The sequence below is a fragment of the Zingiber officinale genome, chromosome 3B, assembly GCF_018446385.1.
Source record: "Zingiber officinale cultivar Zhangliang chromosome 3B, Zo_v1.1, whole genome shotgun sequence".
In the NCBI taxonomy this organism is placed as follows: Eukaryota; Viridiplantae; Streptophyta; class Magnoliopsida; order Zingiberales; family Zingiberaceae; genus Zingiber; species Zingiber officinale.
The window spans coordinates 124,116,096-124,138,954 of NC_055991.1; the positions used below are offsets into that span (position 1 = coordinate 124,116,096).

General features: G+C 39.1%; 2 protein-coding genes across 2 annotated transcripts in view; both read right to left on the reverse strand.

Annotated features, from left to right (window-relative positions):
• Window positions 1-16,504: 16,504 nt before the first annotated feature.
• Window positions 16,505-17,615, reverse strand: LOC121967566. Its single transcript, XM_042517874.1, has one exon. It carries the CDS (start codon window positions 17,470-17,472, stop codon window positions 16,735-16,737), a length of 738 nt encoding a protein of 245 aa, XP_042373808.1. The 5' UTR covers window positions 17,473-17,615; the 3' UTR covers window positions 16,505-16,734.
• A 1,408-nt stretch (window positions 17,616-19,023) lies between these two features.
• LOC121967567 overlaps window positions 19,024-22,859 on the reverse strand; it is a 28,441-nt gene continuing 24,605 nt past the window's right edge. The window contains exons 5-8 of the mRNA XM_042517875.1: window positions 21,539-21,883; window positions 21,187-21,279; window positions 20,904-21,110; window positions 19,024-19,675 (exon numbers count right to left, since the gene is read on the reverse strand). Of these exons, the coding sequence (XP_042373809.1) occupies window positions 19,418-19,675; window positions 20,904-21,110; window positions 21,187-21,279; window positions 21,539-21,883 (903 nt within the window). The 3' untranslated portion in view covers window positions 19,024-19,417. The remainder of the gene's footprint in view (window positions 19,676-20,903; window positions 21,111-21,186; window positions 21,280-21,538; window positions 21,884-22,859) is intronic.

The window sequence follows — 22,859 nt, forward strand, 5'->3', positions numbered from 1 at the left end:
CCGCTGCGCGTTTGCATGTTTAGCAATATATTTCCTTACATATACAACATAGCAGGTCTAATTATGATTTTGTAGAACTTTTCTTTAAGTTTTAGAACTACTTTATGACCACATAAAATACCGGACGCTCTCCTCTATTTCAACTATCTCGATTATATTCTATGTAAGATATCTTTCTCAATCTCTCCATTGTACAAAAATATTTCTAAATATTTAAACATATAGGTTCCAGACAACTCGTCATCTCCTATCTTAACAATTGTTCCATTACATCTTATATTGCTAAACTTAAATTCTATATATTATGTTTTTATTCTATTAAGCCTAAAATATTTCCCTTCTAGTATTTCCTACTATAATTCTAGTTTAGCATTTACTCCTTCACATGTTTTATTTACTAAAATAATATCATTTGCAAACAACATGCACCATGGTATTGTATCTTGAATGTGTGCAGGAATTCATCCATAATTAATGTAAAAAAATAGGGACTTAGAGCCGATCTTTGATGTAACCCTATTTTTATTGAAAATGTTTCAGTTACTCCACTCGAAGTCTTTACTCTGCTTATTACATCCTCGTACATATCCTTAATTAGTTCAAAATATGTTACACTAACACGTTTCTTTTTCTAGAATTCTCCATATAATTTCTCTTGGGAATCTATCATAAATTTTTTCTAAGTTAATGAATATCATGTGTAGATCTTGTTTTTACTTCTGATATTTTTCAATTAGTTGTCTAAGAAGATGTATAACTTCTATTGTCGACCTTCCAAGCATAAACCCAAATTAATTTTCAGTCATCGTGGTCTCCTTCCTTAATATTTTTTTATTACTTTTTTCAAAAGTTTTATGATATGACTTATTATTTTAATACCCCTATAGTTTGCACAATTTTATACGTCTCTCTTGTTCTTATATAAGGAAACTAAAGTACTTCCCTCCATTAATTAGGTATTTTTTTCATTTTCAATATTATTAAATGATTTTGTAATTCATTCAATATCTTGTTTCCCTACGCACTACTGTATCTATATCAAAATATCATCTGGTCCAATGACTTTTCCATTGTACATCCCATTTAAAACTTGTTCTACTTCTAAGTTTGAATTCTATGATAAAAATTTAAATTTATATACTCATTTGACCTACTTAAATTACCTAAGTTAAGTTGGTCATCTAAACCTTTATTAAAAAGTTAATGAAAATACATCTTCCATCGCTCTTTTATTTTTTCATCATTTACTAGTACCTATTATATTCATCTTTAATACATTTTATTTGAATAAGATCGCTTGTCTTCCTTTCTCTCATTTTAGCTATTCTATAAATATCTTTTTCTCCTTCTTTTGTATCTAATTTTTTATATACTCGTTTAAAACTTTCATTCTCTGCTTCATTCATTACTCTCTTAGCTTCTTTCTTGGTTATTGTATATTTTTTAAAGTTTTTTCTCGTTCTTACAAATATATAATTCCTTATAAGCTCATTTTTCATTCACTTTCTCTTGTACTTGTTGGTCCCTTTGGAGGCCGGCAAGAGGGGAGGGGTGAATTGCCCTACAAAATAAAACTCGAACCTTTCTCGGATTTCAACTATATAATGAACACTTGTAATAAATAAATAAAAGAGACTAAGTAAAGAAAAGCAGACACCAGAGTTTTACTTGGTTTGCAATCAGGGGATTGCTAATCCAAGGAATGTAAGCGCACTATCTGATTCTCCTCTGGGCGGAGTAGCCTCTTTACAACGTTGACAGCACAAATGAAAAGAACAGAATTGAAAGCACAGAAAGAATTGATTATAAGTGAGTTCTGATGATCTGTGCAAACCAGTGCTATATTTATAGCACTGGTCGGGTGACGGGGATAAAACTTTATCCCCAACGTTCAAATCGAGTTTGACTCGATCTGGTCAAAACCTCGGAGGGTTCCGGGGCGCCCCGGATCAAAAAGTTAACTACGGTTGACTTTTTCATCCGGATCCTCCGGTTCAGCTCGTCTCGGTCCGGGTCTGTTTCGGCTCCACTAGCTTGGGTGATCTCGGCCATCCGAATAGGGCTCACCCGAACCCATGTTCCGGCCTTCTCCTCGAGCAGCCTTCCTTCCCAGTTTCTTCTCGTCCACCGGTGTACTCTTCCGCGGTCACCTCGTCCCTCGGATGCACCGAGCCCGTCGGCTCTCTCTCGTGCCGTCCTTCTCGCTAGCCGCGTCTTCCGCTCGACTTCGTGTGTTCCTAAGCTCCTGCACACTTAGACACAAGGGTTAAGCAAACGCAGGACCTAACTTAGCTTGTTTGATCACATCAAAACACCTTGGGGTTCCAACAATCTCCCCCTTTTTGATGTGAGCAACCCAAGTTAAGTTAGGGTAACCATATGCAATAAAAATAATTTATATTCAAATAAGTCCAAATATTTTTCAATTAAAAAATTATAGTATTATAGTACCTCCTCCTAGACTTAACATACTTCTCCCCCTTTGATCACATAAAATTTGGGGTTATAAACAAGTCTAAGGTCAATTCAAACATGAACTTTCAAGTGTAAATACACTCTTCAGAATTTTTTGTTCGAAAAAATATTTTTCAGATAAGAACAGTCATAAGTGTTAAAAAATTGAAGTTTTAAAACTTATCTCAGCATTCCCCAAAAAAAAATTTCTAAGTGAATATTCATAAGAAACAATTCTAAGTCATTTTTTAAAAAAAAGATAAGGCAATATTAATAAAAATTTCTAAGATAATAAAAAATTTCTAAGTTAAGTTAAAATTTTTTTTTAAATATTTTCTAACACAAATTGAATAACTCTTTTAAAGCATTAAGTAATTTAAATTAATACTTTTTCAGTTAATCAATTAAACTTTTCATTTCGATACTTGGCTTCCAGGTCGTGGCGAGGCACTAGGCCTTCTTGGTTATTGGAGCAACAACCACTTCCTTAGACAAAACCTCATAAAGAAATTAGTTGTTTAATTTCCTTGCTGAAAATGCTAAGTCTAATTTTAATTTTAAATTAAATAGGTTTTTGGAACCCAATAGAGGTTCCTACCTACAGGATTGACCAAGTATTTCCTAGGTATATAGATTTTTGATATATTTCTAATTTGACTTTGATGAAATCTATAATACCAATTTAAACATTTATAATTTCTAAAAGTAGAAATATTTGAACAATTAGATTTTTTCAATCTTTCTATTTCTTATTTTAATTTTTCATTTTCAATTTTTAATTTTTCAAAATCTTCTATAAGACATGATTTTGCCAAAATTCTCTTTGTTTCTAAAATTTCATTTTCTAATTTGGCATTTTTATTTTCTAATTTATACATGGATTTAGTCATAGCTTTGATACCAAAGTAAAGTTCATCAGGGGGTAAGAGGCATACCTCACTTACCATATCAGACTTGAAGCCTGAATCTCCCCCTGCTTGCTACTTCCATCCCCTTCATCGATGCTGGGTTCTGATGTACTTTTTCCTTCGTGGCTTGCCATCAGTGCAATCCCCGCATATTCTTGAGCTTCTGATTCAGATGAAGAAGTGTCATCCCAAGTTGCTTTTAGGTTGTGTTTCTTAGGTGCCTTCATTTTGACCTTCTTGAGTTCTGGGCAGTCTTCCCTTAGGTGTCCCTCCTTCTGACACTGGTAGCACCGTACCTTTCTTCTACCTTTTTGATTCTTTTTATTCTGCATTTTAAATTTATTAGATCTAAAAAACTTTTTAAAGTTTCTTACCATGTACGTTTCTTGATCATCTTCGGAGTCTGACTCGGGTTCATCCTTGTTGGTTGCGTTCAGCGCCATAGTCTGGGTTGTGTCCTTTGATATCTCTGCATATCTAGTTTCGTGTAATTCAAGGGTAGAAAACAACTCTTCTAAAGTACTTACCTCCAGGTCTTTTGAGATGTAGTAAGCATCGACGATTGATGTCCACTCCGGAGTTCTTGGAAACGCGTTGAGCGCGTAGCGTATAGTGTCTCGGTTTGTTACCATTTCACCAAGGTTTTCGAGACCAGTAACTAGTTCTTTTACCTTTGCATGTAGACCGGCTACTTTCTCACCTTTCTCCAGACGGATATTCATCAGTTTGCTGCGGAGGATGTCCCTTCTGTTGGTGCAACCTTAGGTCAATGTTGACCTGGTTGACCTGACTCGAATTGACCTGACTCGAGTTGTATTTTGATGTTTGACTTAGGAAGATTGTTGGTGCAACCTTAGGTCAAGGTTGACCTAGTTGAGTTGTATTTTGATGTTTGACACTCGTGGAAGAGTTGTATTCTTGATATGGGACAAGAATAGATGTTTGGGAGATTATTGGTGCAACCGTAGGTCAAGGTTGACCTGGTTGACCTGATTCGGGAAAGAGTCCAAGTATGGAGACTTGGCAACGGAAAAGTCCAAGCAGGGAACTTGGCACTGGAAAAAGAGGGAGCTTGGCACGCGAAAAGTCCAAGTGTGGAGACTTGGCAGGAAAAGTCCAAGTATGGAGACTTGCATGGGAAAAGTCAAGTATGGAGACTTGGCAGGAGAAGTCAAGCAGGGAGCTTGGCACGAGGAAAGTCCTAACTGGGATGTTAGGCGGTGGAAAGTCCTGGTGAGTGAAGCCAAGTAGAAGGAAAGTCCTAACTGGGATGTTAGGCGGTGGAAATCTGGTGAGTGAAGCCGGTGAAAGTCCAGTGAGGAAGCCAGGCAAGGAAAATCCAGATGGATCGGGGATGATCGGACATCTAGTGTTGAGGAAAGTCCAAGTAGGTCAAAGGAATTGACCGGACACTTGGGGAATCTTAGCAGTCGAGGGTGACCAGATGCTAGGAATGAAGTACCAACGTCGAGGTTGACCGAATGTTGGTTTGGAAGACTTGGGACTTGGTTTGGGCAAAACTAAGTCACTAGTTATCTGATCGATGCAGTGACCGATCGGTAACGATCGATGTGCTGATCGGTGTCGTCGATCTACCGATCGGTGATCGAGCCGCGAAAGACTCGATCGATGCGTGGACGATCGGGAGCTTCCGATCGGTCGTGGCGGCCGATCGGTATGCTTTGATCGGTCCGCACCGATCGTCGCCAGAATGTTTACGTGCGATCGATGCAGGGACCGATCGGGCGAACTGATCGGTCCACGATCGATCAGGTTCTAGCGTTGCAACGCAGCGGCTAGTTTCTTCATTTCTTCTTCGCGGTATAAAGGACGAGGGCATCTTACGTGCTACCGCTTCTTCCTCTTCTCTTCTGCTATGGTGCTGCTGGTGCTTGAGCTTTGTTGAGCTCTTCTTCAGCTTCGCGTGAGCTTCTTCCTTGGCTGGGACTCTGACTGAGCTGCAGATGTTGCTTCTTCAACAGTCGACGAGAATGCAAGGGTTGTTTACATTTGTTGTGTATTTACTTCTTGCTTCTCTTGTATTTGTACTCCTTATCTTGTTGTTGCAAGAAGTAGTTGTGGCGAGGTTTCTCCACCCATAAGGAGCTCATATTTAGCCGGTTCTCCGGGGACTCATCCACCGACGGATTGGTAGGCTTCGTCCACCTTACGGACACGCCGAGGAGTAGGAGTTCATCTCCGAACCTCGTTACATCGGTTTGTTTTTCTTCTCCTTAGTTTCTTCCTTGTATTTCCGCTGCGACTAACCCTAACTGTAGGAAGAACGCGAGAATTTGGGGCGGCTATTCACACCCCCCCCTCTCTAGCCGAGTACGAACGATCCTAACACCTTCTAGCGAGCTTTGTTTCGGACGTGCCTTCGTGGAGTTCCAAGAACTTCTCCCAAAGTTCTTTAGCAGATAAATAGTTTCCGATGCGGTTGACCTGTTGAGGCGGTAACACGCTCAGCAGGTGATGTTCCGCACGGCTGTTTGCTACCGACTCATTCTGCTCCTTCTTTGTCCAATCGCTCTCTTATTTTTCTTTTCCATCTTTATCTATTGGAGCTAAAAAACCATATTTCATAATAAACCGAATTTCAAAATCTGTTTTTAGGAATACCTCCATACGACGCTTCCAGTCTGCGAAGTTCCCCTCGAATTTTGGTGGGACGATGCTTGGTCCGGCCATCTTGTTGCTTCGATCGGCGGTTAGTCCTCCTGAAGCAAACCTTGCTCTGATACCACTTGTTGGTCCCTTTGGAGGCCGGCAAGAGGTGAGGGGTGAATTGCCCTACAAAATAAAACTCGAACCTTTCTCGGATTTCAACTATATAATGAACACTTGTAATAAATAAATAAAAGAGACTAAGTAAAGAAAAGCAGACACCAGAGTTTTACTTGGTTTGCAATCAGGGGATTGCTAATCCAAGGAATATAAGCGCACTATCTGATTCTCCTCTGGGCGGAGTAGCCTCTTTACAACGTTGACAGCACAAATGAAAAGAACAGAATTGAAAGCACAGAAGGAATTGATTACAAGTGAGTTCTGATGATCTGTGCAAACCAGTGCTATATTTATAGCACTGGTCGGGGCGCCCTGGGGGATAAAACTTTATCCCTCAACGTTCAGATCGAGTTTGACTCGATCTGGTCAAAAACCTCGTTCCGGGTGCCCCGGAGGGTTCCGGGCGCCCCGGATGGTTCCGGGCACCCCGGACCCCAAAAGTCAACTTTGGTTGACTTTTTCCGTCCGGTCGCTCCGCTTCGGTTCAGCTCGTCTCGGTCCGGGTCTTCTGTTCCGGCTCCACTAGCTTGGGTGATCTCGGCCATCCGGAATAGGGCTCACCCGAACCCATGTTCCGGCCTTCTCCTCGAGCAGCCTTCCTTCCCGGTTTCTCGTCCCTCGAACGCCGCGCACGTTCTTCTCGTCCACCGGTGTACTCTTCCGTGGTCACCTCGTCCCTCGGACGCACCGAGCCCGTCGACTCTCTCCCGTGCCGTCCTTCTCGCTAGCCGCGTCTTCCGCTCGACTTCGTGTGTTTCTAAGCTCCTGCACACTTAGACACAAGGGTTAAACAAACGCAGGACCTAACTTAGCTTGTTTGATCACATCAAAACACCTTGGGGTTCCAACAGTAATTTCTCATTCCACCACCAAGATTCCTTACTTAGTAGTGTTAGGACCAAAAATAATTTAAATATCTCCACAATAGCATGATATTGTCCACTTTGGGCCTAACTTCTCATGGTTTTATTTTTAAATTTTATCCAAAAGACCTCATACCAATGGATATATATTTTTCTTATAAATCTATGATCTTTTCCATGTATTTTCAATATGAAACTTTGTTTACAACCTTGCAACCCAGCAAACCCCCCTCAAACGAAGGACCACAAGCTTCCCCAATCCGATCCTCGACCTACCAGGTCTTCCTGCCCCTCAATCCACCCTACCTACTAGGACTTCCTTGCCTAGCCACAATTAGAACTTCTTGCTTGGTGTCATTCGGACATGGGAGCCCCCACTTCCTTTGTGCAAGGTCAATTTTTATTCACATGACTCAATTAGACCATAACTCTTGTGCACAGTTGGCGGTTTAACCTTCTGATAGTACGTGCTCTGATACCAATTGTTAGGACCAAAAGTAATTCAGATATCTCCGTAATGACATGATATTGTCCACTTTGAACCTAAGCCTCATGATTTTATTTTTGGGTTCTACCCAAAAGGTCTTATTCCAATAGAGATATCTTACATTCTTTTAAACTTATGATATTTTCCAATTCTTCCAATGTGAGACTTTTATTAAATCACAATGATATTTTCTTCAAACAAAGGATCACCATTACTCTTATGGTTTGGGCCTCCTCGCAAGTATCCGGTCACTCTTGACCAACTCCGGCCTCTCCGTGAGCATCCGATCATCTTGACCAACTCCGGGCTTACCCTCAACTTTGTTCAAGGATATCCCACATGACATCTGGTCTGGATCATGACTCTGATACCATTTTGTTGGAGCCAAAGGATATTCACGTATCTCTATAATGTTAGTATCCCGTGGTAGTTTTGATGTGATTAACCAAGTCAAGTTAGGTCCTATTGTGTTTTGATATCCTTGTGTCTAACTGTGTAGGAACTTAGAAGCACAGGAAGTCAAGTGAAAGACGCAGCTAGCGAGAAGGACAACATGGGAGAGACTCGACGGGCTCGGTGTGTCTGAGAAACAAGGTGCCGCGAAAGAGTACGCTGGCGGACAAGAAGAAGGTGCACAGCATTTCCGATAGACAAGAAGTAGGAGCGGAAGGTTGCTCAAGAAGGTCGGAAAATGGGTTCAGGTGAGCCTTATTTCGGATGGCCGAAATCACCCAAGCGAGCAGAGCTGGAGTGGAAGACCTAGAGGAAAAGTCAACTAGAGGTTGACTGTGCTCCGGGCGCCTGGAGCTATTCTGGGCTCCTAAACCGCCCGGACCCAGGGCGGCCCAGGCTCGCGCCCTAGTCGAGTCGGTTCAGCACAGTCTTGGTGCCCGGAGCGGGTCTAGGTGCCTAGACCAGAAACTTTATCGAAATGCAAGCTTTCACGATACATTGCAACAACGATAAAATTTTATCCCCTCAAGGCACCCCAATCAGAGTTATAAATACAACCCTGATTCCAGAAGCTAAACAGAACACTTGTAAACGATTCCATTTAAGTTTAGCTTTATAATTATGAGTTTTAACTACTGTAATAGGTTTCTCCGTCCGATGGAGACTTTAGTGGGCTTTTAATGTCTTGGATTAGCAATCATCTGATTGCAAATCAAGTAATTCCTTTTGTACCTCTATCTTTAGTTTACCACTTATTACTTTTTATGCAAGTATTTATTTTAATCAAGCTGTAAAGTTCGAGAAAGGTTTTGTTTGTTTTGTTTTGTACAGGATAATTCACCCACCTCTTCCCATCCACAAGGGACCAACAATTGGTATCAGAGTCAGGATGCTTCAAGAGAACTAACCGCCGATCAAAGCACAAGAGATAGTCGGACCGAGCATCTACCCATTGAAATTTGAGGAGGAATTCGTGAATTGGAAGAAAAAGATGGAGGTTTTCTTTAAGACAGATTTTGATTTATTACTAATTATGAAATTTGATTTTGTAGCGCCAGAGGGTAAAGACGAATACCAATGGATAAAAAAGGAGCAAGCTGACTTCGTGACAAACGACAAAGCAGAGTTTCATCTGCTTAGCGTTTTACAACCTCAATAAGTCAACTAGATCATAGCCTACAAGTCATCCAAGGAGCTCTGGGAGAAATTCTTGGAACTACACAAAGGGACCTTGGAGGCAAAACTAACAAGACGGAATCTGCTCCAAAACCATATCAGCAACCTCCGATTAGAAGAAGGCGAAATTGTTGCACACCTTCACTTAAGAATCAAGGAACTCATCACCGAACTCACGAATCTCAGAAAAAAGGTAACCAATTGAGATTCATTAAGATACGTGCTTAACACCTTTCCTAGGACTTCTGAATGGATATCCTTAGTAGATGTCTATTATATCTCTAAGGATCTAGAGGTAAGTACTTTAGAAGAATTATTTTCAACATTTGAAGTTCATGAAATTAAATGTACAAATCTTAAGAAGGAGCCCAAGCACAACATTGCCTTAAAGGTAAAAATGAATGAACTAGAATCCGAAACATCCCTTGAAGATGACGAAACGACATTCATAGTAAGGAAATTTAAAAAATTATTTAAAACTAATAAATTTAATCAAGTGAATGATAAAAGAAGAAGAAGAAATGTAAGATGCTACCACTGCAATGAAGAAGAGCATGTGAAAGATAACTACCCTAAATTAAAAAGCAAGGAGAAGGAAAATGATAAGAGCAAGGACAAAAGACTAGTCCAGACAAAGCATCGAAATCTAAAGGCGATGTGGAACGAAACGTCATCGGAGTTAAAGATCGAAGCCTTCGCCAGACTTGCGCTGGTGGCAAGTCACCAAGAAGATGAAGACGGAGCTGTTAGGACCAAAAGTAGCTAGAGGGGGGGGTGAATAGCTCGTCGCGTGCCCGTTGTTCGGCGTTGCTTGTTTCTTCGAAGATGTGCAGCGGAAAATACAGAAACAAATCACACAACGCTAACACGGTTGGTTTACTTTGTATCCACCTCACAAGAGGTGACTAGTCCAAGGATCCACACCAACACACACACCCTCCACTAATGAAACTCTCCTTTATGGTAACTACCAAGGGCGGAGAAGCCCTACAAGACTCAATACAAGAAGAAGAAAGGGTAGTAAAGAAATACAAGCTTACAAGCTTACAATGAGTGCACAAACCCTAACCCTAGTTTCTTCTTCTTGCTTTGATCCCCCTCTTGACTTGGAAGAGCCTCCAAGAACCTTCAAGAAATGGCGATCTCGAGCTTGAGAAGAGCTGTGGAGGAGCTGGTGAAGATCTGAAATGAATCGGTGAAGAAGTGCCGAAGACAACGCTCGCCTGCGGCTCAAATACGACTCAACGGTCGGATCCCGATCGATTCGATTTTTCCCAATCGATCGGGGAGGCTTTGGATCGATCCACGGATCGATCCAGAGGGCCTCTGTGCTCTGGAAAAGCGCCTGGATCGATCCACGGATCGATCCAGCGCTTATCGCGCGAAGCAACAGCGTCCCAATCGATCCACTGATCTATTGAGACCTCTGGATCGATCAACTGATCGATCCAGACTTCGCCAGGGAAAGATATGGATCGATCCAGCGATCGATCCAACACTTGGTTTTGCCCAAACCAAGTCCCAAACCTCCCAAACCAACATCCGGTCAACCTTAACCTGTTGGTACGTCATGCCTAGCATCTAGTCACTCCCTTGACCTGCTAGGACTCCCTCACCAAGTGTCCGGTCAATCCCTTTGACCCACTTGGACTTTTCTTTCATGCCAAGTATCCGGTCACTCTCTTGACCTACTTGGACTTTCACCTAGCTTCACTCACTAGGGTTTTCAATCTGCCTAGCTTCACTCACTAGGTCTTTCACACTGCCTAGCTTCACTCACTAGGTCTTTCACCTGGCTTCACTCACCAGGATTTTCCTTCTGCCTGGCTTCACTCACCAGGACTTCCATACTGCATAGCTTCACTCACTAGGACTTTCACCTGGCTTCACTCACCAGGATTTCCATCTGCCTAGCTTCACTCACTAGGACTTTCACCTGGCTTCACTCACCAGGGTTTCCTTCCAGTCAGGTATACTTACTTGACTCTTCTTCATTCACACTGATCAGTCCCTGATCAGAATCTCCCCATATGAACAACTGCACCTACATTGTCCATGTGTCTACATGTATTGTCAAACATCGAAACTATGACCAAGACTCAAGCTTGGTCAAATCAGTCAACCTTGACCTAAGGGATATTGCACCAACAGGAGCAAGTTCCTCTGAAATGAGTATCGAGACCATCTATAAAGGGGGAGCAACATCAAAAGAAAGCAATACTTCAGGGACAGCTTCAGATTACGAGATTGGCAAGGTAAGTCATGTACAATCTCTACCTCCTGATAAGTTATTTCAGTTTATAAAAATATTATCGAAAAATACCTGTAAATTAGAAAAAGAAAATAAAGAGTTAAAATTAATCTTAGCAACATCTTGTCAATTAGAGGATTTTGACAAGATAAAAATTGGAAAAATTTAAAATAGAAATAGAGAATTTAAAGAATTCTGCATGTTCGAATATAGCTATTCCTAATTTCAAAAATTATCAAGGATTAAACTGGTACTTTAGATATCATAAGAGTCAAATTAAAAAATTATCAACAAAATATATCCCTAAGAAATTTTTGATTAACCCAGTTAGAAGGAATCTATATTGAGTTCCAAAATTATGCTTAAATTAAAAAATCATTATGCATGTTTTATTTTTAATTTGATTTCATATTCTTGCTTAGAATTATCAAATAAATTGTTCTGTATAATTTCTGTTAGAAATTAATTAAATTTTTTTTTTTTAGAAATAAAATTTTATTACTCAGCTATAGAATTTTTTTAAATTTTTTGGCCATTGCATTATTTTTCTATGATTTTTCTTACAAAAATCATATTTTAAATTAAAAATTTTATTTTCATTCAATTCAAAAAATTTTATGTAAAAATACTTTATATGTTATATCTTCAAAAAAAAATTTCTCGATTTTTTAAACTTGAAAAGTATTTTTTATTTTTTTAAAAAATTTATTTTTTTGGAAATAATTTATTCCTGATTAAATCAATTTCATAATTTCGTGAACGGTTTTTTTTTAGCTTTTGATATTTCTACTTGCTTGTTCAAAAATTTTCAAAATTTTTTTTGAACAATTAAACTTAATTCTAATATTTGTTTTACAAAAATTGTCTATAAATTTCCAGATTGTTGAAATTCAAACTTTATGATTTTACTGAATGAAATCACTAACTTTTTAACCCTTAGACTCTATTTTCAAATTTATTTTCAAGTCATTTTATACTTACCCCTATTTTTAATGTGATCAAAAAGGGAGAATTAGAACTTAAGTCTAGGGGGAGGGTACAACTTGCTTTTTGCATATTTTTTTGTCTGCACTTGCTAGTTTTTCTACTGTTTGTTTTAGTTTACCCTAACTTAATTTGGGTTGCTCATATCAAAAAGGGAGATATTGTTAGTATCCCATGGTAGTTTTGATGTGATCGACTAAGTCAAGTTAGGTCCTGTTGTGTTTTGATATCCTTGTGTCTAAGTGTGCAGGAACTTAGGAGCACAGGAAGTTGAGCAAAAGACGCAACTAGCGAGAAGAACAGCACGGGAGAGAGTCGACAGGCTTGGTGCATCCAAAGGACGAGGCACTACGGAAGAGTACACTAGCGGATGAGAAAGAGGCGGGTGGCGTTTCCGAGGGATGAGAAGCCAGAGCGGAAGGTTGCTCGAGAAGGCTGGAAGATGGGTTCGGGTGAGCCCTATTTCGGATGGCCAAAATCATCGAAGCGAGCGAAGCTAGAGCGGAAGACCCGGAGGAAAAGTCAATCGAAGGTTGACTATGCTCCGGGCGCCCGGACCCAGGGCGCCCCAGGCTCGTGCCCTGGTCGAGCCGGTTCAGCCCGGTCCAGGCACCCGGAGCAGGTCCAGGCACCTGGACCAGAAACTTTATTGAAATGCCAACTGTCATGATCCATTACGATGGGGATAAAATTATATCCCCCTCCAGGTGTCTGGAACCCTTCCAGGTGCCCCGATCAGAGCTATAAATACAGTCCTGATACCAGAAGCTAAACAGAACACTTGTAAATAATTTCATTTAAGTTTATCTTTGTATTTGTGAGCTTTGATTGCTGTAAGAGACTTCTCTACCTGAAAGAGACTTTAATGGGCTTTTCAACGTCTTAGATTAGCAATCATCTTATTACAAATCAAGTAACTCCTTTTGTGCCTCTATCTTTAGTTTACCATTTATTACTTTTTATGTAAATGATTATTTTAATCAAGCTATAAAGTTCGAGGAAGATTTCGTTTATTTTATTTTATGCAGGGCAATTCACCCACCTCTTGCCGACTACAAGGGACCAACACATAATGGTATGGATATTATCTACTTTGAACCTAAGCCCTCATGACTTTACTCTTGAGCTCTACCTAAAAAATCTCATACTAATGGATATATCTTTCTCTTATAAATCTGTGATCTTTTCCTTGTATTTTCAATGTAGGACTTTGTTCGCAACCTTGCAACTCAACAAGTGGTTCATGTTTCTTTGACTCACAAAATACACTCTTAGTTACTATTTTTAACTTTGATACAATTTTATCCCCATGTCGTAGTAGAATCATTGTATATTTCACCTAATATTTGTACTTTACCTTCTCTTTAAATATATTTTACTTCCCATATTTTAACTTCCACCACTTAATTCTAGGAGTCATATATATTTTTTTTCTATTAATACTATGTTTAAGGTGTATATCCAACACTACTAACCTATGTTGGGTAATTAAGGTTTCTCTAGGGATGACCTTACAATCTTTACAAATTTTTCTATCTTTTTTCCTAACCATAAGAAAGTCAATTTTCCATTTATTATTCCCACTTTCTAATGTGACCAAGTGTTCTTTTCTATTCTTAAAAAACATATTAGCTAATAGAAGGTAATATGCTATCATAAAATCTAATATAGTTTTTGATCCGGTGATAAAGAGGGGCCCTAAACAGCAGGGTGGCCAACGACATGGTGAAGGTCAGAGTCCGATCGGGCAACCCCCCTCCCGCTCGAGAGGAAGAGGGTCCGAGAGGATACCAGTACAGCTCGGCTCCATACCGAGCTTCCGACGCTCAGAATAGATGAAGTAGGCGCCGAGCGTCCAGCCCGCTCGGGCGCACATCGGTGAAACATTGACGACTGAACATGCTACATTCGGACACGACTCCGCCTATATAACGTGGAACAAGGGCAGTGGGATGTTGGTCGAGCGACCATTCCGCTCGGCCCCAGGACAAGGCCCGCCGAACGGCCAAGGGCTGGCCGAGCGTCCATCCTGCTCGGCCCACTAACAGACAAAAAGAGGATCAACCGATATCCTTATAGGAACTCGCGCCACCGACAAACAGCATGGTTGGCGGCATGGGTAAGCAAAGGATCGTACGGTGGAAGCTTCCACTATCTTGTTAGAGATATGCTCGGGTCGTTAAGGTATGGTGTCAGGGACACTTTTCTGACACGTCTCTTCAAGGTATGCTTTGAGGAGCGTGCATGCATCGGGGAGCGTTCACGCGCTCCCAGGGAGTCATATATAAAGACCTCCAAGCTTCGACGGAGGTATGCATAATCTCTACTATAGCCACAGTTACTCTGTCATTTTGCTTCCTCGTTTCTTCTACATCACCGGTATTTGACTTGAGCGTCGGAGGACCATCGTCGGGGAATCCCTCCCTGGCTCGGCACTGATGTTGCTGTGGTTGTAGGCTTCATTGACGAGGAGTCCACCACTAGTCATCAGGAGCGCCATGTCCCCAACATCCATTGCCTCGACTCTCGGATAGGATCAATTTTCTTTCTTCATTTCTCATTCCAAACCCATAACCCTTTTGTACCTCTTATATTTCTCATTTTTCACTCCGACATGTTCATTTATATCACCTCTTATTAAAATCATTTCATTTAGCGGAATATTTTGTAATGCTTCATCTAAGTCATCCCAAAGCCTTCATTTGGTAGCTTCATCTAATCCTACTTGCGGTGCGTATACGCTAATTATATTTATAGTTTCTTTCGCCACTATTATTTTAAGGTTTATAATTATATCTTCTTTTCTAACTACTTCTACAACTTCATCTTTTAACAAACTATCTACAACAATGTCCACTCTATTTTTTACTTTACTTTTTCCTGTTTATCATAACTTAAAACTTTAGTTCTCTATCATCTTCGCCTTCTCGCCTACTCATTTTGTCTCTTGTACATACAAAATACTAATTCTTCTTCTAATCATCGTATATATTTCCTCCGTTAATTTACAGTAAGAGTTCCTATATTTCATATTCCAAATATTAGACTATTAGTTTTCCTATCATATTTATTTTTATTCAACTTATTATATGAAAACTCTTGCCTATTTAATACTACATCCAAGTTCTTATGAAGGTGTAGCGATCATTGCCAATACGTTACATTCGGACCCTACAACACGAATTATTGCATATTTAACGCTACACACGAGTTCTTTAGATATAGTGGTTCTTGCTGAGATGTTAAAATCGACCCCTATAATGTATTTCTTTCGAAGAACAACCTAATATTAACATAATATTTAAATGGATCTATTCATTAAATATTTATCATAGTGTTAACGCTAACTGATAAACTAACACAATTTTTTTATCCTGATTTAAAACCGACCATGAGTATGACTGATTGAAATCAGTCATGGATGAAGATAAAAAATCTAAAGATCCTACATGAAAATATGAGTGGATCTTCCATAAGATAGAAAAATATGAATGAATCTTGGATCTTCCATAAGATAACATATTGGAATCTTCCATGTGATGTTAAAGTAATAATGTCGTATTCTTCTCTCCAATAGAGGGCGTAAAGATCTGTTTTAACACGGATCCTTAGTCCATAATTTATGGACCAAGAATGCTTCGTCTTGTAGATTGGTCTATTTGGATAGACCTCATCATTTAAATATATAGGATTCATCATAATCCACTAATTACAATCAATGGACTATCCACTAATTACAATCAATAGGTCATTGATCCGCAATTTGATCCCGTCTGGACATTATCTGCAATGTAAGTTCGCCTATTAAAAAATTAAATCCAATATTCAACTTATTAATATATATTTTTTCAATTTTAAAATGTATAAATATTCATTGCATTAAATTGTTTGAGAATATATTATTTTGTTAGCTGAAAATTCATTAAAGTTTTGTTTTTTATATTATTGAACTTTTTATAATAGTTTGTGACCCAGAGTGGGCAACAAACGGTGATGACAAGGGTCCTGCCAGGTTGAGCCCCACACAATTCATAAACATGTCCAACCTGATAAGACTTTTTTTTAACCCCACAGTTTCAGCCACACCAACATTCATATCTAAGAAGTCGAAACATAAATGTAGGAAAAATGAATTAATCAGTCAGGCAAAGCAAACGAATTTGAATATGATTATCACAACGGCAATAAGGTTGAAAATAAATAACTAAACAGGACTTGTAAAGCCGTTTTATATGCATGTGGATCTCTTCGATCCTTCTACCTTCGACTGTACACACAATCAAGCAACAAAGAACCTCTCCAGAGAACAACAGATCAAAAAGGGAGCAGAGAAAAAACTCAAAATTAAAATGAAAAATGAAAGGAAAAAAATCAAAGTAGTTTCCTTCTCAGGCTCCTGTAAGACGATCTGGAAACCCAGAGGCCCACCCCCAAGCAGACCACCCAGATCCCCACATCAACGGCCCATCTTACGCCTTCCAGTCCCAGCTCAACATCCTCCTCTTCGAAATCTCCTTCCTTCGATCCCACAATCTCCCATCCACTCTCCTCCTCCTCCTCGCAGCACAAGCAATGGCACCCCTCCTCCTCTTCCGGTATCTCCTCCAGCCTCAAACATAATCGCTTTCTCCTCCCCCGCCGGCTCACTCCCACCACACTCTGCCTCATCGACAGCCCTTTCTCCCCGACCACCCACACATCCGTCGCCGCCGCCACCCCCGCATCCCCCTCCGTCGAGCACCGCAACTCCATCTCCCACCCTCCATCGCCCCTTCGGAACACCCCTCCCAGTGCCTTCTCATCCCCAATGTACGCCTCGAACCGCACCCCCTCGCCGGTCATCACCCGGTCCGTGCTGCCGAACACTGCCTCCGACCCGTCGCCTCCCTCCGCCGACCGGATACGGTGGAGCGGCACGATGGCCGCGGCCTCGGCCCGGATCCGGGAGCCATTGACCTCGAGCAAGTTGCCATCGATGCGCGGAAGAAAGACGAGGGTGGTCGCCTCCGCAAGCGGAATCTGGCGGGCGGCGACTGGCACGCGGAGGTAGAAGCCTCGGATCTTGAGGGGCTCGTACCTGGCGATCCTCTCCATGGTGGATCGGCACATCTAGGTATCTTCCTTGATCCCTTCTTTGATTTCCTTTCGCCGTTGGTTTGGTGTAGGAATGTGGACTTAGAGAAGAAAGTGAGGGGGGGGGGAGGAGGGGTACAGATTTAACGGAGAAGAAGCGCCGAGCATTTCGAGGGCAGAAAGTGGTGGTTTCGGAGAATGGCGCCTTGTTTTCGATTTCCAGCTGGCGCGGATATGTTTGGAATTGGAAATCGGGGGACGCGGGGCACACAGTTTCCTGGAATGCGACGAGGAGAAGAGGACGCGTGGCGAATTAGTGGAATCGTGACGTCCGTAAAATAAAGTGATACGACAAGGAGTCGATTTATCTCCTTTATGACCTAGAAACGGACCCCTTTACTACCCTCATTCCTTCGCCTTTTTTTTCTTAATTTTCTTAAATGAAAGTTCATAATTTGAGATATTTATTTGTTGGCAGTTGAATATTTATTTAATTGATCATATTCGGCACTTTCTGAAACTTTAGTAGGGTCAAATTTGTCATACTGGGTCTCAATTTACATTAAGTTTCTGTCCAATTTCTAACTCAATTCAATTCAAAGTGACTTCGTAAAATAATAAGATAAAATAATTTATGACGGCTTAGGTTGACCCATAAATTGTTCACCCCGTTGAAAGAAAATATTCATAAAGTAAAATAAATTTAACATCTATTACTTAAAAAAATACAAGTTAAAAAAATTTATCATAAAAATATTTATAAATCAATATAGTAATCCTAATTATATCAATGTACTATAAAAATGTTCTTAACTCTAATGAAGATCAGAAAAACGTCAAGCCACCACTATTCAAGGTATATAAATGATTGTTTCAACATTTCCTCAATCTGTCGATCAATCCAAATTAACTACTCGAATTTCCTCTAACATTTTCAAATAACTTTATCTGACTAAGTTCAACCCTCCTGAGCAGTGTAGTTTCCATGATATTCCTAATGCAGCCCAAATTGGGCTAGCATTTCAAGTTTTTCCCTTGTGCATAGTCATAGCTTAGTAACTAAGGTCATAACTGAAATGACGTTGGAACAGATTATTCTATGAGCAAAATGAGTTACTCTTTGGAACAGATTATTCTATCTTAAATTATCTTTCCGAATGTTGAAATAAGCCATAGAACAAAATATAATTCGTTCCGATTTTATCTGAATTATGCTTACCAAATGCAAAAAGCTATACTAGGCACTCTTAGCATGATCTTGGTATGATATTTTTTTTTCCTTTCTAAAACGACGTTGTACAAGCCTGCAATATGTTTTCCCCCTCAAAAAGAATGCAAGAAGGATTAGCTTGAACCTGAAATTTGATAGGTCATAACTGTTGAAAAACACCAAGGGCATATGATCAGACAAGCTATGACAGACAAACAGCAAACTAAAAAACAAGCATTTTCCACGATAAAAGTTCACCTGCCAACAAAGACCAAAGAAGGGGAGAACATATGGGAGCAACGAAGTATGAACCGCTGCAAACAAATGTGTTATTCCAAAGACACAAAGTTGAACTTGGGAAAACACACATGAAAATGGCAGTGCACGATCAAATTCATTATTCCCTGAGCCAAACTAGAACACTAACAGAACCCACAGGCCACAACCTGCTCAATATTTTTGATAAGCATAATGAGGTGCTTTAACCAATGGGGCAATACATTGAACAATCATACTAAGAGACTGATAACAAAAAAATAAATGATCTGTTCTTTGTGGTCTCCTTGGGACATATGAGCTCAGATCAGAAACTCTACACTAAGAAGGAATGGAACTTACATTCCTTAGAAGTTAAAATGAACCAAGTGAAACTTAGCAATTGATAAATCCTTTAGCTGGCTGCAATAGCAGGAAGAGGAGTTGCAATATATGCACTTACTGATGTTAATGCCAATTTCTCCGATCCCTCTTTTCCAAATAGAGAGATCTGGACTACAGTCCAGGGATCGACTCAAGGTTGTACTTTGCTGAAGTTGCACTTTCATCCTTCTCTTCACTTTTCTTGCTTTCTTGCTGTCCTAGATTTGGTATATAAGAGTAGGATGCATTCATGTTTGAGGAAGGGCTAGGATTGCTTATTCTACTAGCCAAAAACCGGCGGATGAGGCCCCTCAGAAAAGGAGCCATTGTGTCTGGTTCATGTTCCAAGTAGAACATAATACCTCCCATGCAGAGACAGAATAGAGCAACCTGCAGTTCGAAGAAACATACCAGGGCAGAATAACAGTAAATTATGTTCTTCCTAAATCTATTTGCTAGACATAGGCGACCTGAATTACTACAAATGTGAAATTTGAAGGAGCAGATGCCCTTGTCAATTCACAGACATTGTAATCATGTGAAAAAAATGAATATCAAAGAAACATAACGAGATTCATTAGCATCAAGCCATATACCTCCCAACAATTTGAAACCTTTTAACTTCGTTAATTTTATGCAAGTCAATATCACTATTAAGATTCAAATTAAATAAATCAGCATCTATCCGTCATCTTTCAACGTATCCATACCATTTCAACCTATTTTCTCTCATTTAATCATTAATTGAAGCTACATTTAACTACTCTCAATTATTAGTTTTATTTTATTTTATTTCATCTTTTCTTATAACTCTACATGTACATCTCTGCTATATTAATTTTTTGTACATGGTATCATAGATATTGCAAATTTTGATGTTAACCGACTAGGGCCTAATTCAACCCTCAAACTTTTCATCTGTCTTGTGATCAACATCAGTTGTTTTGTAGACACAATGAGATTCAGAAATGCAAAAAGTTCACTTTTATAATATATATAGCAGTCATCTTAAGATCTGAGAGAGTAGCAAATGGACAAGAACATTCGACAATTAACTGCCGAAACAACAATCTGTGTATCACAACCTTCAACGACAAAAATGATGATAAGCAAATCTCAAAACTAAGGGCCTTTTAGAAAATGATCAGTGTAAAGGCAGGCTCTGCTATTTAGGAGTTTGTAGATCTGTGCATTAAACTTAACTAGTGCATTAACATTATTAGCCTTCACTTGTAACATAATAGGTAAGACATCAACGTCCATGAGTTTGTCTTTTCGGTAACCCCTTTAGCAGCTTTCAGTACCCGAAACAGGTAGACAAAAAAACCCAACAAAAAATAGCGCATGAGAAGAATTTTTTTTCTAAAAAAGAAAAAAGAAAAACAAAGTTATCCCATTAGGCAAAGAAGCTGCACATGAAAGTCATGGCATTGTGGCATAATCATAAGGCTGGTAGGCTCAAAAAAGGATTCAGATTATAGTGAAGAACATCGGAAGTCTATTGAATAGGAATTCTAATAAACAAACATGGAAAAAGTAAATATATATGTGTGTGTATGTATTACTGGAAGAAGATTAGCACAAACTTGATGGAACAACAGAAGGATGAATTTAGTACCTCAGCGTTCTTTATACGAGGAAGGAGATGACGATTGACTGAAATATACCATACTGAATCCACAGCTCGTGGAAGCACATAGAGAGCTAGTTCTGCTCTTCTAGCTTTCTTTTCCAACAGTACAGAAAGAGCAGATATTGCACCAGCAAACCAATAAATGAGTTTGTGATCGTTACTTGCAACCTTCCGGTGTAAACAAATGACACCCTAGTATAAACCAACATAATAGTTAGGCACTGAAATATTATAATTTGCAACAGAACAATCCAGAAGAAAAATCTACCTGGAAGACTCCAACAAAAGCAGACAAGAAAGAAGTTGAGCGAACTGCACCCAGAAGAGCACGCCATGATGTCCAAGCAGGAGACTCCAGGAACTATCATTTAATCAATTAAAGAAAGTTTTCTCATCAAATACTGAAATCAAAAGAGACCAAGTTATGAACAAACTAAAATTCAGCTCTTAACAAGATAGAGAATATTAGCAACTATATGTATCCAAAGGCAAAGATCATATCTTTCATGATGAAGCACTAAAATTATTAATTATCAGCACGATTAGCATTTTAATTAACCATTTTGCCAAAACACAATTTCTCAAAAGTAAGCTTCTTGTTCAATCCATGTAATCAGTACCTTCTGTAGATGAAGAACCACAAATGGCACGTATGTCAAAGAGAAGTACAAAGGAAATGTTTTCCTAAATGTTTCTGATGCAGCAGTTGCATTGTGAACAAGGCAAGAATTTGAGTCAGGATGAATTATAGAACAGGGAATAATGGAAAGATGTTCCATCAAGTTCACTGAACTGCATTCCTTCTTTGATAAATATGCTGATAGAGATACAACGTCAACAGGTCCACCCCTACAACATTCTCTGACAGCTTTGTAAACAGGCTCTGCAACTGGCCCAGTTTTTTGAATAAAATCTTGATATGCTTTGGGTAAGCTCTCGGGTCTCATTACAAATGCATACATAACCTGTAAACTAAATATGTTATTCCACAAAATATTTATAGAATGTGTGAGAAATGATGAAAAAAATTTATTGCCTTATCCATATTTATAAGAATAAAAATGAAAACAATCATGGTTTCAAAAATGTACCATAACTATTGTGGTAAATTCCTAACACTCGATACTAGTTAACACGGTGTTCTCTCTAATGTCGATTGTGCCACTCATGTTGATGATTATGATACCATATTGACACTCACATGCATCGGCATGCTTTGACACTTGTTGAACCATGCTAAGATGAATTTAACTATTGTTTATTATTTCTTTAACTTATTTTTCTAAAATTCTGATTAAGTTGATTATCGTATTCCTACGTGGAATAAAATTAAAGGGGTAAAAGCTATCTTAATTCATCTCGACACCTATTGAAGTAAAAAATAACACAAATTATTTTTAACTTGGCTATCTAATTGATGTCTTATTATTAAAAGTAATAGAAAAATTCTGACTAGAAGACGATTAAATGAATAATTGTCCCATTTGAATTCATCTCGATATGCTTTATCACATGTTGAAGCATGTCAAGCTCAAGCATATGCTGTCATAAAATCTTAATTTAATTGAGTATCTAATTGTTATAGTCTTATTTAAAGAAAAAAATAAGTAGAAAAATAATAAGTAAAAGCTATTTAAATTCATCTCAGCATGCTTTATTGTGTGCATTTAGTTAATTAGAGAAATTAAGTTGATGGGTAATATAAAATTTGGGGAAAGGATTATTTAGACTTAGAGATTAATAATAGATAAACTATAAACCATTTTAGAATTCAATTTAGTTTCATGGCTAAAAGACCACCATAGATGTTATTTATTGAATGGGCAATTAATAGACAAGTATATTTATAAAAAAAAGAGCTTCCTTATTCAAAATCCAATCTAGTGATTGCGATGATGTTTCTCCATACTTTTATAACGGCTTCCTTAAGCTATATGCACT

Coding starts and splice junctions, on each gene's coding strand:
- LOC121967566 (XM_042517874.1), bottom strand. CDS start 17,472: ATGTGCCGATCCACCATGGAGAGGATCGCCAGGTACGAGCCCCTCAAG.